The sequence below is a fragment of the Hoplias malabaricus genome, chromosome 11 (assembly GCF_029633855.1).
Source record: "Hoplias malabaricus isolate fHopMal1 chromosome 11, fHopMal1.hap1, whole genome shotgun sequence".
In the NCBI taxonomy this organism is placed as follows: domain Eukaryota; kingdom Metazoa; phylum Chordata; class Actinopteri; order Characiformes; family Erythrinidae; genus Hoplias; species Hoplias malabaricus.
In genome coordinates, this window is record NC_089810.1 from 4579810 (window position 1) to 4597455 (window position 17646).

The 17646-nt window shown below is 45.2% G+C and overlaps 1 protein-coding gene across 4 annotated transcripts in view; it reads left to right on the forward strand.

The window, feature by feature from the left end:
* Positions 1–17646, forward strand: part of hydin (HYDIN axonemal central pair apparatus protein) — a 134149-nt gene that overhangs the window by 34514 nt on the left and 81989 nt on the right. For all 4 annotated transcript variants that reach the window (XM_066684401.1, XM_066684403.1, XM_066684405.1 and 1 more), the window contains exons 13-19: positions 2955–3022; positions 3190–3425; positions 8488–8588; positions 8679–8814; positions 9317–9481; positions 10982–11134; positions 16917–17155. In XM_066684401.1, the coding sequence (XP_066540498.1) occupies positions 2955–3022; positions 3190–3425; positions 8488–8588; positions 8679–8814; positions 9317–9481; positions 10982–11134; positions 16917–17155 (1098 nt within the window). The remainder of the gene's footprint in view (positions 1–2954; positions 3023–3189; positions 3426–8487; positions 8589–8678; positions 8815–9316; positions 9482–10981; positions 11135–16916; positions 17156–17646) is intronic.

Genomic DNA, 17646 nt, shown 5'->3' on the forward strand with positions numbered 1-17646 from the left:
TACACAAACGGAACCGAGCTGAGCATAGAGCACAACCTTTCTGATGAAAGGTTAACCTCTGTAACCTCTGATTTTCTCAGCACTGTTAGTTAACCAGAGGTTGTGAGTGAATGAGGGTTGGTAACATGTTCTGAGTTGATTTGCACTCAACAAAAGAAAGAATAAAAACCATTTCTTACCCAGTCACTCACACACTCACCCTGTGGACAGTTTCACACACTCACCCGGTCACTCACACACTCACCCTGTCACTCACACATTCACACCTGTGGGAGATTTCATACACTCACCCAGTCACTCACACACTCACACCTGTGGAAAGTTTCACACACTCACCCAGTCACTCACACACTCACACCTGTGGACAGTTTCACACACTCACCCAGTCACTCACACACTCACACCTATGGACAGTTTCACACCCTCACCCAGTCACTCACACACTCACACCTGTGGGAGATTTCACACACTCACCCAGTCACTCACACACTCACACCTGTGGAAAGTTTCACACACTCACCCAGTCACTCACACACTCACACCTGTGGAAAGTTTCACACACTCACCCAGTCACTCACACACTCACACCTGTGGACGATTTCACACACTCACCCAGTCACTCACACACTCACACCTGTGGAAAGTTTCACACACTCACCCAGTCACTCACACCTGTGGACGATTTCACACACTCACCCAGTCACTCACACACTCACACCTGTGGACAGTTTCACACCCTCACCCAGTCACTCACAAACTCACACCTGTGGGAGATTTCATACACTCACCAAGTCACTCACACACTCACACCTGTGGAAAGTTTCACACACTCACCCAGTCACTCACACCTGTGGACGATTTCACACACTCACCCAGTCACTCACACACTCACACCGGTGGGAGATTTCATACACTCACCCAGTCACTCAAACACTCACACCTGTGGAAAGTTTCACACACTCACCCAGTCACTCACACACTCACACCTGTGGAAAGTTTCACACACTCACCCAGTCACTCACACACTCACACCTGTGGACGATTTCACACACTCACCCAGTCACTCACACACTCACACCTGTGGACGATTTCACACACTCACCCAGTCACTCACACACTCACACCTGTGGGAGATTTCACACACTTACCCAGTCACTCACACACTCACACCTGTGGAAAGTTTCACACACTCACCCAGTCACTCACACACTCACACCTGTGGACAGGTTCACACACTCACCCAGTCACTCACACACTCACACCTGTGGGAGATTTCATACACTCACCCAGTCACTCACACACTCACACCTGTGGACGATTTCACACAGTCACCCAGTCACTCACACACTCACACCTGTGGGAGATTTCACACACTCACCCAGTCACACACTCACACCTTTGCAAGATTTCACACACTCACCCAGTCACTCACACACTCACACCTGTGGGAGATTTCATACACTCACCCAGTCACTCACACACTCACACCTGTGGAAAGTTTCACACACTCACCCAGTCACTCACACACTCACACCTGTGGACGATTTCACACAGTCACCCAGTCACTCACACACTCACACCTGTGGGAGATTTCACACACTCACCCAGTCACTCACACACTCACACATGTGGAAAGTTTCACACACTCACCCAGTCACTCACACACTCACACCTGTGGGAGATTTCACACACTCACCCAGTCACACACTCACACCTTTGCAAGATTTCACACACTCACCCAGTCACACACTTACACCTTTGCAAGATTTCACACACTCACCCAGTCACACACTCACACCTTTGCAAGATTTCACACACTCACCCAGTCACACACTCACACCTTTGCAAGATTTCACACACTCGCCCAGTCACTCACACACTCACACCTGTGGACGATTTCACACACTCACCCAGTCACTCACACACTCACACCTGTGGAAAGTTTCACACACTCACCCAGTCACTCACACACTCACACCTGTGGACGATTTCACACACTCACCCAGTCACTCACACACTTACACCTGTGGGAGATTTCACACTCTCCCAGTCACACACTCACACCTGTGGAAAGTTTCACACACTCACCCAGTCACACACACTCACACCTGTGGAAAGTTTCACACACTCACCCAGTCACTCACACACTCACACCTGTGCAAGATTTCACACACTCACCCAGTCACTCACACACACAGCTGTGGACAGTTTCACACATTCAACCTGTCACACACTTGGACATGCAGGGAAAACACACCCAAGTCCTCACAGACAGTGACCCGAGGCATGGGTGAAACCCAGGACCCCAAGACTCTGGAGCTGTGTGGCTGCATCAGTACCTGCAGTGCCACTGTGCCATCCCACTCAGCACAACAGATTGGAAAAGAAGCTGTAATCAGTCTCCTGAGCCAGCGCCGGAGCTCAATGACCGGCTGTGGCCCTGAGAATGAATTGGCTCTGCAGTGGAAAAGTGGCCTATGTTTCCGGGCCAGGGCCTGTTTTTTTAAACAATTCCTTCACATCTATCCCTACCTCTCCCTCTCGTTTGAGCTTCTTGTTATGTAGATTAAGTGAATCTGTACGGGTAGCACCTGAATCGAATGAGTGAGCCAGAGGCTGGTGAAGCATTTACAATGCATTTACCCTTCCTGGCACTTCCTCCGGAGTAAGATGGATTACCACTGAAAATGCTGAAAGCAGAGATTATGGAGGGACCACTCCGCATTGTCATGCGCAACATAGATCGATTTGTTTTTTCTTTCTCTTTCCTAATTTCTCTTTCCTCTCTCTCTCTCTCTCTCTCTCTCTCAACTGTTCTTCTTCTTTAGCAGGTCTTTCTCCTACATTTAGCTAATTATGTTTCATGCTGCATGTCCAGTGACCTTCACTTCTTCATGGGCAGTGAGGAGTGCAGTTTTAATGGGTGTCTCTCCCTGTCCTTTTGTGTGTGGCAGGGGCTGTGTAATGGGCCCGACGTTCCACTTCAGTGTCCCAGAGCTCAACTTTGGCGAGGTGTCCTTCGGTAAATGAACTTGCACTTTGCTCTTCATTAATCAAGATGATCAATGCTTTACCGTTCACCGATATCCCCAGCTCCCTTGCCATGTCCTGCCTTCTGCCAATAACAAAGTTGTCTTGATTATTTACTGTGCTACTTCTTTGCCCCTTTTCTCCATATTGAATCATCAGGATTTCCTCAAACCCTGACCTGCTGGCTTAGCAATACATCACTGGTACCTATGAGTTTTAGCCTACGAATCCCTGGAGATGGCGTGGGGAAGGACAGCATCACCAGCATGGACCAGGTCTCACAGCTGAACAGGAATGAGTGGAGAACGGGAGACAGCCTATCTGAGAAGCCCAGAGAGTTCAGGGTCGCACCCAGTTCGGGCACCATCCGGGCTCAGAGCAAAATTGACATCCAGGTATTGTGCCGGGTGGTATATTGGGAAAAATGTTCATTACCTCTATTTATCTCTAAATAACTGAATAAATGATGATTAATGGTATTTATATATGGCTAGCTGTGATAATTTTGTATTCCACAAGTATAGCTCTTCCAGGCCACATGGCGGTGCTACATGTAATGTTGCAGCCACACAGCCCCAGGGTCCTGGTGATGCATCTTTGACCCCCACCTCAGGTCACTGACTGTGAGGAGTGAGGTGTGTTTTCCCTGTGTCTGCATGGGTTTCCTCTGGGTGATCTGGATTCCTCCTACAAATCCAGTCATAATACTAGATTCTTTTAGTAACTGTTGACATTGTGTAGGGGGAGGACATATATATACACACACACATATACATAATACATACACACACACACACACACACACCCAGTCATCATGACCGAAAGTTTTGGCACCCTGGAATTTTTCCAGAAAATGAAGTATTTCTGCCAGGAGAAAGGAGAAAAGTTGATTCAATCTTTGCATTGTGTGTCTGAGTTTGCCAAACTTAGCATGGAAAACAGAAATAGGAAAAGGGAAATGGCTGAAGACTTGAGAACCAAAATCAAACTTGTGGAAAAATATCAACAATCTCAAGTCCATCTCCAGAGATCTTGATGTTCCTTTGTCCATGGTGCACAACATAATCAAGATGTTTACAACCCAAAGTGCTGTAGCTAATCTCCCTGGGCGTGGACCGAAGAGAAAATATGATGAAAGGTTGCAATGCAGGATAATGCAGATGGTGGATAAACAGCCCCAATCAAATTCCAAAGAAATCCAAGCTGTCCTGCAGGCTCAGGGTGCATCAGTGTCATTGCAAACTATCTGTCGACATTTGAATGAAATGACATGTTATGGCAGGAGACCCAGGAGGACCCCACTGCTGACAGAGAGACATAAAAAAAACTAGACTGCAGTTTGCCAAAATGTACGTGAGTACGACAAAATCCTTCTGGGAAAATGTCTTGTGGACAGATGAGTCATTCTACTGTTTACTGAAAACCAAATGAGGCCTACAAAGAAAAGAACGGCCTCTGGCACTGGGTGCTTTGACTGTGTGCAAGTCATCATGAAATCTGAAGAGTACCAAACGATTTTGGGTGGCAATGTAGGGCCCAGTGTCTGAAAGCTGGGTTTGCGTCTGAGGCTGTGGGTCTCCCAGCAGGACCATGACCCAAACATTGTTCAGAAAGCACCCAGAAATGAATGGACACAAAGCACTGGAGAGTTCTGAAGTTGCCAGCAATGAGTCAGGATCTAAATCCCATTAAATCCCACCTATGTAGAGATCTTAAAATTGCTGTTGGGAGAAGGCACTCTTCAAATATGAGAGATTTGGAGCAGCTTGCAAAATAAAAGTTGAGAGGAGTAAGAAGCTTGTTATAGGACAAATGGTTATACATCCTATAAATGGTTATAGGAAGCGATTGTTGTTTCCATACACACAAGGAAATAATTATGTGTTTAACAAAACATGCAATTGCAATAATTTTCTGGGAAAATGTTCTGGCGCCAAAACTTTCGGCCATGGCTGTGTGTTTATGTGTGTGCTCCGTTTCTAGTGAAACCTAAAGACTATTGGATCATTAGTTCTTAATCACAAACACTAACCCATCCCAGAGGTATTACATGAAGCTCCATCTCCCGAGACCAAAGCTGTGAGGTTTGTACACCTCTAGCCAATGCTTGGCACAGAGCATGAGGACAAAATCCTGCTTCAGAGCGTCCCATTTTATTGAGACTGCATCGCTGAGGAGGCTGAACAAGCTGAGTTTAATGTTATTATTGTATCACTGACACAAACATTCGGTTAGAGTTTTCAAGGAAGCCCTGATGACATCACTTACCTGTGATTAATGATCACAGTGTGAATAATTTGGGAGCTCACCTGGCGACATGTTCAGAGGCATGCTGGGTTTTAACTCCACTCCCTGAAGTTATCTCAGCATCGGCACTGCTCCAACCATGTGACAAAAAAAAAGTGAAGGAATGGGAGAACTGAGCTGAAACAGCAGAAATAAGAGCACTGAGGGTGTGCTGTGTGTGGTTCATTTTCATTTAAAGGAACAGACTCTGAACTGAGTTGTTGTGAACAGGACTTTTAGACACAGAGAGAACACTGTGGTGGTGTGGTTTCATCCTGGAGATATATTGACCAAATCACGTCACAGACATTTCATTAAGACCCAGGAGACAGTGTTTACTTGTGGAAAAGGGGTATAATACGACCTCTTTAGGCATTAATCATGTAATAGTCAACAGTGTGTTAAAATAGTTGAATAGTCTTAGGATATCATTCATTCATTCATTCATTATCTGTAAGCGGTCAGGGTCGCGGTGGGTCCACAGCCTACCTGGAATCATTGGGCGCAAGGCGGGAATACACCCTGGAGGGGGCACCAGTCCTTCACAGGGGAACACACACACACATTCACACCTACGGACACTTTTTGAGTCGCCAATCCACCTACCAACGTGTGTTTTTGCACTGTGGGAGGAAACCAGAGCACCCAGAGGAAACCCACGCGGACACGGGGAGAACACACCAACTCCTCACAGACAGTCACCCAAAGGAAACCCACACAGACACGGGGAGAACACACCACACTCCTCACAGACAGTCACCCGGAGGAAACCCACACAGACACAGAGAGAACACACCACACTCCTCACAGACAGTCACCCGGAGAAAACCCACACAGACACAGAGAGAACACACCACACTACTCACAGACAGTCACCCGGAGAAAACCCACTCAGACACAGAGAGAACACACCACACTCCTCACAGACAGTCACCTGGAGCAGGAATCGAACCCACAACCTCCAGGTACCTGGAGCTGTGTGACTGCGACACTAACCTGCTGCGCCACCGTGCCGCCCCCTTAGGATATCATTATAATATAATATTTTTCCTTTGTACCGCTCACTAGTGACAAAGAATGAGTGATATTTAGAGATGGAATTTACTCAGTAACTCTCACATCTGTCCAGTTAGGACTCTCCAGGTCTCAGAGCTTTCAGTTTACTCACTGCATATTTAAAAGGAAATTTGAATTGATTTCAATATGCAACGGTAAGCCTTCTAAAGCAGCCGAGGCTGTCTTTCCTGCCCTTTCTAAGCACAATGCATTCTCCCAAGACAAAAAGCTCTTTAGTCTACTTTTTATCTTTCATTTAGGAAATTCCCTGACTGAGAAAAGCTCCAAATTTGAATTCCTTTCTGTGCAGAACAGAACTTTAATCCCTAATCAGCTTAGGACAGCTCAGATGTCTAAAAAAAGAAAAAAGAAAAAAAGGGTTTGCTGTCTGTAGTAGAGAAAATGAAAACGACAGAGCAGAAGAAAGAAAAGAGCTCAGAGAAAGGTGACTCTCCTCCCTTAGCCCCATCAAGCTGTGATTATCTCCCCTTGCTTCCTTTGCCGGCTGTCCAGCACTGTGTGTAACTGTCAGCCGGTGGTCTTTTCCCATCAGCTCTGGCTGTCATACCCTCAGAAGAACTAATCTGCTGGATCTGTCCAGCTGTCTGCGGGCCTCTCCGAGTTTGAGGTGTCTCCTGTCGGAGTGCTGGGTGTGCCAGTCCCAATCTGTGACAGCTCTGTCACCTGAGCGAGCTCTAATGAGGCCCGCTGATGCAGAGGGGTTTGTACGAGGGGTCAGCAGCTGTGTCCTGCTGCTGAGGAGGCAGATGACTCCCAGTGCCACCTTGTGACAGCTGGCCCAGCAGGATTCCAGCCAAGGGCGCAGTACAGAATCTGTTACCTGAAGAACTCTCTGCTGCAGTTTTACCGCAGTGTGTAAAGACCACTTACCACAGCTGGTGTTGTGTCCGCTGAGATCAGGGCAGTAAGGGCTGTGGACACTGCAGTGGAGAGCAGCAGTGAATAAGGAATATTTTAATCTAACTAGTGTCATGGTAGTGAAAGTATTTTGTAATATTTCTAATGTAAATTGAAAAGTGTAGCGTGGTGGCACTTCAGGTTGTGTGGCTTCCACAGAGCTCGAGGGTCCTGGGGTTGAGGGTTCAGTTCCTGTCTGTGAGGAGTATGGTGTGTTCTCCCAGTGTCTGTGTGGGTTTCCCGTGTGCCCACATTTCCTTCCACAGTGCAAAACATGTGGGACTGGCTGTTCACAGGTGTGAGTGAGTGATTGGGTGAGTGTGTGAAATTGTCCACAGATTTGTGAGTGAGTGAGTGACTGGGTGAGTGTGTAAAATTGTCCACAGTTGTGTGTGAGCTACTAAGTCAATGTGTAAAATTGTCCAAATTGTGAATGTGTGAGTGACTGGGTGAGTGTGTGACATTGTCCACAGATGTGAGTGAGTGAGTGAATGAGTGGGAGAGTGTGTGAGTGTGTGAAACTGTCCACAGCTGTGAGTGAGTGACAGGGTAAGTGTGAGTGACAGAGTGAGTCTGAGTGAGACAGTGAGGTAATTCTTAACCGTTTGTCTTTTCTACCTACAGTAATTAATGAAGTAACTAATTAAATGTATATTAAATGTATAATGGTCACATGGAGCAAACACAATGCTCTGGAAATAAATCAGAAAACAGAAGAAATCCTGTTTGGTCTAAAATCAATTGTTGCAAATCCTACCATTCTCAATAATGAAATAATGAAACAGGTGCAGTCATAAATATCTTGGTGTAATGACTGCTGCCACCTCATCATAGAAACACCATATCGACTACATCTGTAAAAAACAGTAAGCAGGTCGCTTATTACAACAACACAATGCGGCTGGCAAAAAACATAATATCTGATAGTAATCATGTCTTGAACAGTGAATATGAACCTCCTCCATCGGGACGACGATACGGTGTTCCACTGTTTAATGAGCTTCGACTGGAACATTCTTCTGTACATCAGTCAATCCTTAAACTGGACAAAGAGCTTAATTCATATCTATGAAAGCTGTTACAGTGCGTCTGTGTTGTAATGTTAATGTATTGTGTTTTAACAGCGCTACTGCTTTTATGCATTAAGACAAATTTCAGATCTTGGATCTAATAATGAGGTGTGTGTGCATGCTGCAGGTCACTTTGTGCTCCAACACGGTGCGGCAGTACACTCTAGCTCTGGTGGTGGACGTGCAGAGTGTGGGTGAAGATGTCTTGGCGCTCCCAATCAGGGCTAGGTAAGAAATCCACGCTCATGGACCAAAAAAACCAACAAAAAAACTGTTTATACTGTGCACATATGAGGTTTTTACTTCCTCTCTCTGCAGTTGTGTTGTTCCTGAAGTCCGATTAGAGAGCACTGTGCTTCATTTCCAGCACTGCTTTGTGGGCTACCCCTATCAGCAGTCTGTCAAACTGATCAATGACACGGACCTCCCTGTGTGCTATGGCCTTTTGGACCAGGTAAGTGAAGAGGAATCCATTATGTGCCGATGAGGGACTAGGGAAGTCTGGGAGTAACAGAAGGAAATGTTCAGAGGATATTGATTCAAAGAAGAGCTTTTGACCCCCGGTACCGCCCAAAGCCTTTGCCTTGTTTGGTGCAGGGGTAGCTTTTGAAACAGCGGGGTAGAAATTGCAGGGGGCCACGGGTGAGATGAGAGATTGTAGAAAATATTAAAATCTATTAAGGTCTGTCGTATATTTGACTAATCTCACAGTTTCGCCTTGATCACAATCTACTTTAATGTAGTTGGGTTTGGAGTGTTGAAGAGAGAAATCCCTCCAGAGCAGGAGCATGTGTTCTGTTCGTATGAGCAGAAATTAAATTAGAATCTAGTATCTAATAAAGGGACATAAATGATTGACTCATTCATTGTTGACGGACTAATATACAACAGATTGATACGTTTATAAATTGTTCACGGTTGTTTCTTTTTTTCTGTGTGCTTGTGGTGGTGTGTAGGGATATGAGGAGGACCCGTCTCTGCTGTACTCCAGTCCTCATCCCAGAGGAGTCATTCAACCATACGGTGCAGAGCAGCTCCCTCTGGTTCTCCAGGCCAAGACCTCGGGTCAACTACAACTCAAAGCATTCATTGCTATCCTGGGCCACCAGGGTCTTCCACTGGTGAGTGTGTGTGTGTTATATCCGTTTTTTAGAGTACAGTGATCCCTCGTTTTTGGCGGGGGATGCGTTCCAAGACCCACCCGTGAAATACGAATTACCGCGAAGTAGAGGAAAGATATTTTGTTATGTATTTAACGAGTGTTTGGACTTTTAAACCCCTCCCTGTTGCTGTTAACAACCCACCCTTTGCATTAAACAAATGATGAACAAATGATCGTTCCTGGTCATTCCTAAGCTGTGATTTAGCGTCAGTAAATTTCACTCGGATGTGGACATGAACAATACATGTGCTGTACGTAAGAAACACTTGTAAATGATATATTTTAGTCTAATACATGTAAATAATACAAAAATACTTTTAATTTACACACCATAAATGATATTTTTAGGCAACTAGAAAGATCTATTCATCTTTCACAGATTTCCTAGATTTTCCCTCAATATCCACGATATAGCAGCCATAAGCCCCCATGAATGCGAGGGCTAACTACTGATTTTTAAAAATTACATTTAAACTTGTAATCTGTGAGTGTGTGTGTTTGTCTTTAATATGTGTGTGTGTGTGTGTGTGTGTATGTATGTATGTATCGTTACACTTATATAGCACCTTTCTAGACACCCAAGGACGCTTTACAATCCACACTGCTCAGAACACTCAGAACACTCGATCCACAAACACACACACACACACTGGTGAGAAGCAGCAGCCAAACGTAGACAGCGTACTCTCGACCAGGTACGACCGTCCACCTGGAGGACTGCATCGGGCACTAGGAAATGGACAGAGTGCCAATCCATATCCGGGCTCACACACATTCACAGACATTCATTCATTTACATACACACTCATTCACTCACACACCAGGACAGTTATGAGAGAAGCCAATCCACCTACCAACGTGTGTTTTTGGACTGTGGGAGGAAACCGGAGCCCCCGGAGGAAACCCATACAGACACATGGAGAACATGGAAACTGGGACTTGAACACAAGATCCCAGCGCTGAGAGGCGAACGTGCTCACCACTTAACCACCGTGCCGCTGGACATATGTGTGTGTGTGTGTGTGTGTGTGTGTGTAATATCCGATTTTTAGAGTAAATCAGAAGTAGACAGCAATGCGAGGGCTAACTACACAATCCTGATTTTTAAAAATTACATTAAAACTCGTGTCAACATCAATATGTTTTGTTGTTTCTCTGAGTGAAATGAACATGCTTTCTACACGAATCAAATTTAATTTTTTTGCACAGTTTTAGTGCAGTTTTTATTGATTACCTTTGTTTAATTTGCTTTAAAAGCAGTGCATCGTAACAAGTCTTACATCACTCTTTTACTCCTGGTTTCTCCTGGTTTTCTCCTGGTTTACTCCTGCAGCCACTGAACCAACTCAAAAGCATTCATCTGTGTTCTAAATGACAGTGATGATAAAGAGCGTTTAGAGGAGTGATCTGTTTCTATCTGTGACCTCTTGCTCCTCATGTCCCTCTGTGTCTCCCACAGGAGCTGCTGCTGTCCTGCGTGGGCCGGGGCCCTGCCGTCTCTCTCTCTGCTACCGAGTTGCACTTTGGCACCATCCCAGTGCTTACTGACGTCCCAAGGACGCTGCAGCTGTCCAACCAATCTCCCGTCCCGGCTCGCTTCCGTGCACAAATGGTAGGTCCAATCCCACGAGGTTAGGGTCAGGATGCAACAAAGGGGATCGCTGTACCTTCCTTTTCGACTGGGATAAGCTTTAGTGCTGTTTCAACGACCTGCTTGCTAGCTGCTCCTGCCCCTGATTTCCCCAAGCTTGTTACATGGTGCCCTTAATGAATTCCCAGCCTAACTGAGTGTATAATGAATTAGCTGATTGGCTGAATGGTTTGTTGGCTTTGTACTTAATCGGCTGCCAGTGTGATTCTATTAGCAGGAGCTGCACATTGAGCTTCATTGTTTGCCCTGTCATGTCTCTCACAGTGCGCCGTATAGGCATTATCAGGCCAAAGTATCTTAATGGTCTACTTTATCCACGGCTTTATTGTCTGTTAATCTGCATAACTTTGGAAAAAATATTGTGCTATTTGGTCTCATTGTGGAGAGCTCGGTCCAATCTCCTGGTCGGCTCCCCACGGCTGGTGGATGTTTGCTTAAAGATAAAAGCCAGCTTAATCCCCATAGTTACATATCTTATTTAACTGGCCTAATTTCTCCTCATCTCCATTTTCCCTTCCACTGCTGTTTCATTATTAGAGGGGCTTTCTTTGTTTTTTCAGAAAAGCCGGCTGCTTTATCCTGGGAAGGATTTTGAACACACACACACACAGATTCAGAACACCCTTGATCATGAGCAAGCGCCCATCCTTATACCCTTTAACCACAAGTGAACACAGTTCTGGGTCTTAATGAAATGTCTATGACCTGCTTTGGTCAAAACACCACAAGGATCAAACACCACAGCAGCATTCCCTGTTCTCAAAAGCTAATTTTAGCACCTGTATCTTTAAATGATAATGAGCCCCTCGCTGTTCACCCTAATGACGAGGAGCAGAAGCTCTGGTTTTAGTCGTTTTTGCTCAGTTGTCTTTCTCCGTTCTTGTTGTCGGGCTCTTTTTTCTCCAAACTCGTTGTTGGATTTGTTTCGTTTATCCTCGTCTAACGTGCACTCTCACATAAACGTGTCCAGCCCTGCGATTGGAGAGACTCGGACGAGGAGGCGGGACAACTCTAAAGTCTCTGGGTAGTAATGTTTCACCGTGTGTAGGTTGGTGGGCTCCTGATACAGACATTCATGTGCACAAGCATTGAACAAGGGACTTTCCACTTTAAATGCAGTGCTGAAGAAGTGCCCTGACCCTGTCCTCTCCTCTGAGGAAGAGGACTTGTGTGTTGATAATGCAGGAGGTTTTACAAAGCATTTTTCATCCCCAATCGATGGCAATTTTCTTGAATTACATTACAGGCATTCGATAGCGTGGGCTTCCATCCAGGAAGAACCGGTGTAAGGTGCCAGACGAGTGTAAACTTTTTATGAACGCAGATTAATTTGCCCTTTATGTATGTGCCTCCATCTGTTACGGAGACTTCGTACTGTAGCGGTTGGAAAAGGGGCTCCTCACTCCAGAGACAGACACTTGGTTCCATTTTAAACCTTGCCACCGTATGAAGTTTGAAGCAATCAATGGTGTTAAACCTTGCTAATGCAAGCGTGATCTGATTATTGAAATTTTACCCGACTTGTTCTTCACTTGGATTCTGCTCTCAAGGGGAAACCTCACCGTTCCCGATCCAGGGCCCTATCGACCATCTCTCTCTCTCTCTCTCTCTCTCTTTTTCTCTCTCTCTCTCTCTCTCGTGCTGTTTTTTCGAACCAAGGCTGAGCGAGTGATCTATGACTCCCCAATGACTCCTCTGTGGTCTCACATGGCTCAAATGATAGCTCTCTCCCTTCTGTCTCCTTCCCTGAGTGCCATCTTCACTGCAGAGAATTGCGCGCTTGCAATTTTCCCCCTCGGCTCCAAGGGCAATCTCTGCTGCTGTTTGTGACTCTGACTGTAGTTGCAGTGAAGACCCCCTTATTTTGCTGCAGTTCGAACAAGCTGACAACAGACTTTAGGCTGTAAATGAAAACTAAATTTAGTGACTTTCCGCGAGAACATCCATTACTCTCACTGGAGATTTGGACGTTGGTATAAACCGTAGCCCAGGGCGCAGGTTCTGGTTTGGTGTGTGAATGCCCTCCTTTCGCCCTTCGTCTTGGCCAAACTGGACACTCTTGTGATAGTAGTGAAAACAGTAGAGAGATAGTAAATAAACCGTGAGTGACTGGGAGCTTTAAGGGCAGCTCGGGGATTCTGGCTTAGGCTCAGTGACTTCCAGAGAGCTGGGAGTGTTTCTGTCAGACCAGCACTTTATATGCAGCCATACTTTTAAGGCATTGATTTGCTAATCCAATATTGCTTTAGAAATGTTTTCACAGATTGACCTTAACCAGTGTTATTCACTGAAAGCTTAATTGAATCATATGCGAACTTGTTTTCCACATGAATGACACGCTTTCACAGCAGCAGTACATCACGCTGCTGCCAGGACATCGATACAGTAACATTTGCTCGCCGGAATAATTACAACACTTGGAGATAACAGAGCAAAAACCTCGGTGATGGCTGTGGCAGTTTTTCTTAGAAATATTTTATTGTTGTTTCTTTCTTCTGATGAGTGTCGGTGGCGCCGTTGACACCCAGCATTGTAGGAAACACAAGGCAGCAAAGCATATTATACTGCCTTCAAGTTTCAGGACATCTTTGCGATGTCACTATCTGCATTATATTATGCAGTTTTATCAGTCACAGATGATGAAATGGGGACAGAAGGTGATTTTCTAAACAAATAAAATAAATCTCTATGTAGAATACAGTTTTTATACAACGCCTTATTTTTTGGAAGTATGTACCTCTGAATATAAAGTGTTTGCCTGCATAGGAAAGCATTCTTAGAACTTCACATAGTTAAGCCAGAGTTCAGCCAGACAGCAGCAAAACTGGTATTGAGATAGCAGGAGTGATTTGCCTGAATATGAAAGTGCTTTTTTTCCTCCATAACATGGTCTTCGCCCAGAGTTTGGCGGAGCAGTAGTGAAGGTGGTAGTGCGATAGAGACTGAGTGAGGAATGAGCGAGGTAAATCAGTAGTCAGAACTCGTCTCTGCCTGGTTCTGCATGACTGCTGCAGGGATTAGGCTTCCCTCACTTACCGCCTCTCCAGATCAGCGGCTTCCCTCTGCCACACACACACGCACATATAGGCATACATGGTCAATATCTGTGGGTACTTCAACAAACCCCATTTTCAGAAAAGTTGGGCGCCTGGGAAAAATGTCAATAAAAACAATGCAAAGATTTAAAGTGCAAATGATTTAAACCCTATTTTTAATGGAAAGGTTTACAATGACAATATTTTAAATGTTGAAACTGAGAAATTGTACTGTTTAAAATAAACATTTGCCCATTTTCTATTTGATGGCAGCCACAGGTTCCAAAAAGCTGGAATGGAGAACAAAAGGTAAACTTCTGTAGTGCCACAAAAACATATATAAAAAAGACATAATTGGCAATTGGTCAGTGGTGTGATTGTGTTTAAAACTAGACCATTTCATAGGCTGAGACTTTCAGAAGTGATGATAGAGAGGGGTTGACCATTCTGTGAAAGACTGCACAGGCAAATAGTGCCCTGAGGCTTGGGTAACTTGCCAATCTGTAAAGGTACCGTTAATGCTGAATGATATATGTAGATTTTGTTGAACCATGCTTCCATTCAGACTGGTCTTTATTAAGGAAGGCTTTGCTTATTTTAGTAAGATAAGGCTAAAGCACATTCTGCATGCATTACAAAAGCCCGGCTCCTTAGAAACATAAAACACTATAACAGATGCCCCTTTAAACCTGCTGAGCGACAAATACTGTAACAAGCATGGATGGGAAATCACTTCACGTTCCAAGCTACAGGTTTCCTCAGTTCCCAAATGTTTATGGAAGAGGTGATGAAAGGCAGTGGTAAACGTGCCCTCATCCCAAATATTTTAAAACATATTTACTGGCATCAAATACAAAAAACAAAACTTCTCTGTTTCAACATGTTATACGTTATCTTTGGATGGTTACAATTTGCAAATCACTGTGTCCTGTTTTATTTACATGATGTACACAGTGTTCCAGCGTGTTTGGTTGGCTGGGGGAATGGGGGATTGTACATTTCATTCACGTCGGCTATTTACACGGCGCAGTGGGCACTTGAGAGGAGAAGGAGTTTTTTCTGGCTGCAGTTGCATGAAGCAGGCGATGGGACAGATGCAGGTGGGACATGATGAATGCAATGTGCTGTGCCCAAATAGCAGGACCAGCCCTGCTGAAGAAGATAAATAATGCACCATTAATCAGAATAACCCACTCACAACCCACCGCTATTCTCTTCCCTTGGTCGGAAAAATCCCAATTAAAACTTTATGCGGGAGACATCAATCAGCGCAGAGCATTATGGGAATTGATTTTAATCTGCCTTTCAGCTAACAGTCTAGGCTGCCGGCAAGAGGAGACGGAGCGGATGAAGACGGAGTAGGGTGCCGTGTGCAGAAAGCTCCGAAAGAAAATGATGGGCAAAAGCTGCAGGGATTTCCTCATTTGGCCTGTTTCTCATTATAGAAGAAAAGGGAGAATGTGCTGCTTTTTTTTTCTCTGCGAAAGGTGCTGGAGAGCGAAGTATAAGGCTTATAATGTGATCCTTGTTATCCTCGGAGTGAATACTCCAGCGCTGCTAGCCTAGAGTCCAACTCCCACAGCTGATAAAACACAAGCACAACTCTGATTGCCTCCATTAGCCTCCATGCACTCTCCCTCAGTCTGATAGATGAGTACAAATCTCTGTCCCACTCTCTCACTCTCACTCCATCCCTCCTAGTCCTCGCAGTCGTCCTCCGGAACAGTTGTAGATAAAGGGAATCCTGCTGGAAGCAGAGGATGCACACAAGATTAGACACATACACACACAGAGATGTCGCTTCACGGCTGCTCATTAAAAAAGCGTCCCTCATTAAACTACAAGGGCGAGATAAGCTTTGGCTCAGCGGAAGCGTGTGAGTGGCAGCTCATTGAAGAGCGCGCTGAAGGAGATTGTTGGAAGACGATCACTCTGATTTCAGACCCCCAGAGTGAGGGTACGAGGGACAGTGATTTCCATCACAGACTGGTCAGGAGAAGGCCATCTTTCCAGCCATGTGTCAACATTTGCTTCTAAACTGTTACAAATGCAGTGACTTATTGAGATATTACACAATTATTACATAATCATCTGCTCAAGTCTTTCAACAGATCATAATTATTTACGCTGACAGCTATTATTGTCTATAATTGAATGTGTCCGTAAATATTTACATCAGAATGTACAGAATAGAAGTAGAAGTGATACTTTATTGATTCCCTTGAGGGAGACTGACTCTCTGCGTTTGACCTATTCATGGAAGTGAACACACACACACAAAAACACACACACTAGGGGTAGTCTGTACACTCATACCAAAAGCATCGGGCAACCAGGGAACAGTTGAGGGTTTGCTGCATTTCTCAAGGGCATTTCAACCTTGGATGTTGAAGATGTGCTCTGTGAAGGACTGGCCTTGTGTTCCTGCCTTGTGCCCAGTGATTCCGGGTACACTCCGGACCCACCGAGACCCTGAACTTGATAAGTGGTTACTCCTCTGTTTAATGTCCAGAAAAGCTAAGACTTGCCAAGTATGTCTGTATCATAAATGCGTCATCACTGGACAGCTAAACACACTTGCAGGAGAACACTAACTGCCCAATTCTGTTATGTCAGCTAACACCCACATCATTGTGAGATCCTGCCGTGCAGGACTGAGAAGTGGCTGGTAGTGTGGTGTATATTAACACGCAGCTGTTTGCTGGCAGGCAAGGAACAGGTCTCAGTGGCGCGTGGAGCCGGCAGAAGGAGAGGTTGCCCCAGATGGACAGCTTGAGCTGAGACTGGTGGCCCACCTGGATGACACACTGCCCTTCCAGGACAAACTGCAGCTGGCCGTCCAGGACAGCCAAACCCACTCGCTGGCCTTGTCTGCCTCGGGGAAGGGCACGACCATCGTCAGTGACCGGCCTTTTGCACCTCGCCTGGACCTTGGAGCTCACTTCAGGTACTTTTATTTACAGGATGGATTTGGTGTTTACTCACTGTTGGGGTAAAGATACGCTTACACCCAGTTCCAAAAGTGGTCACACAGCCCAGACGTGTTCAGTATCATTATGTTGACAAAAAGAATACAGCTAGAAATTCAGGTTTTAAGATGCTGCTGCGTCTGTTTTTAATAATAAAAACATGACCAGCGGATATTTGTAGGTATCAAAAGTAATACCAGCACAACACACACTAATGGCACTTTTCCACTGCATGATACCTACACTACTCAGCTATACTCTGCCCTACTTGCTGTTTGGCCCCTGGTACCTGATTGTTTTTCCGCTACCACTCTCTACCATTCTCTACTTTCTTCCCTGATGACGATAAATACATCGCTTGACTGTAGATGGATACATGAAGAATGGTCTCTGACATTTGTACAGTACTGTATCGATTAGAAAACTGACCCCTTTGGATCATTTGAGTTTTCCTTGTTCATTATGTTCG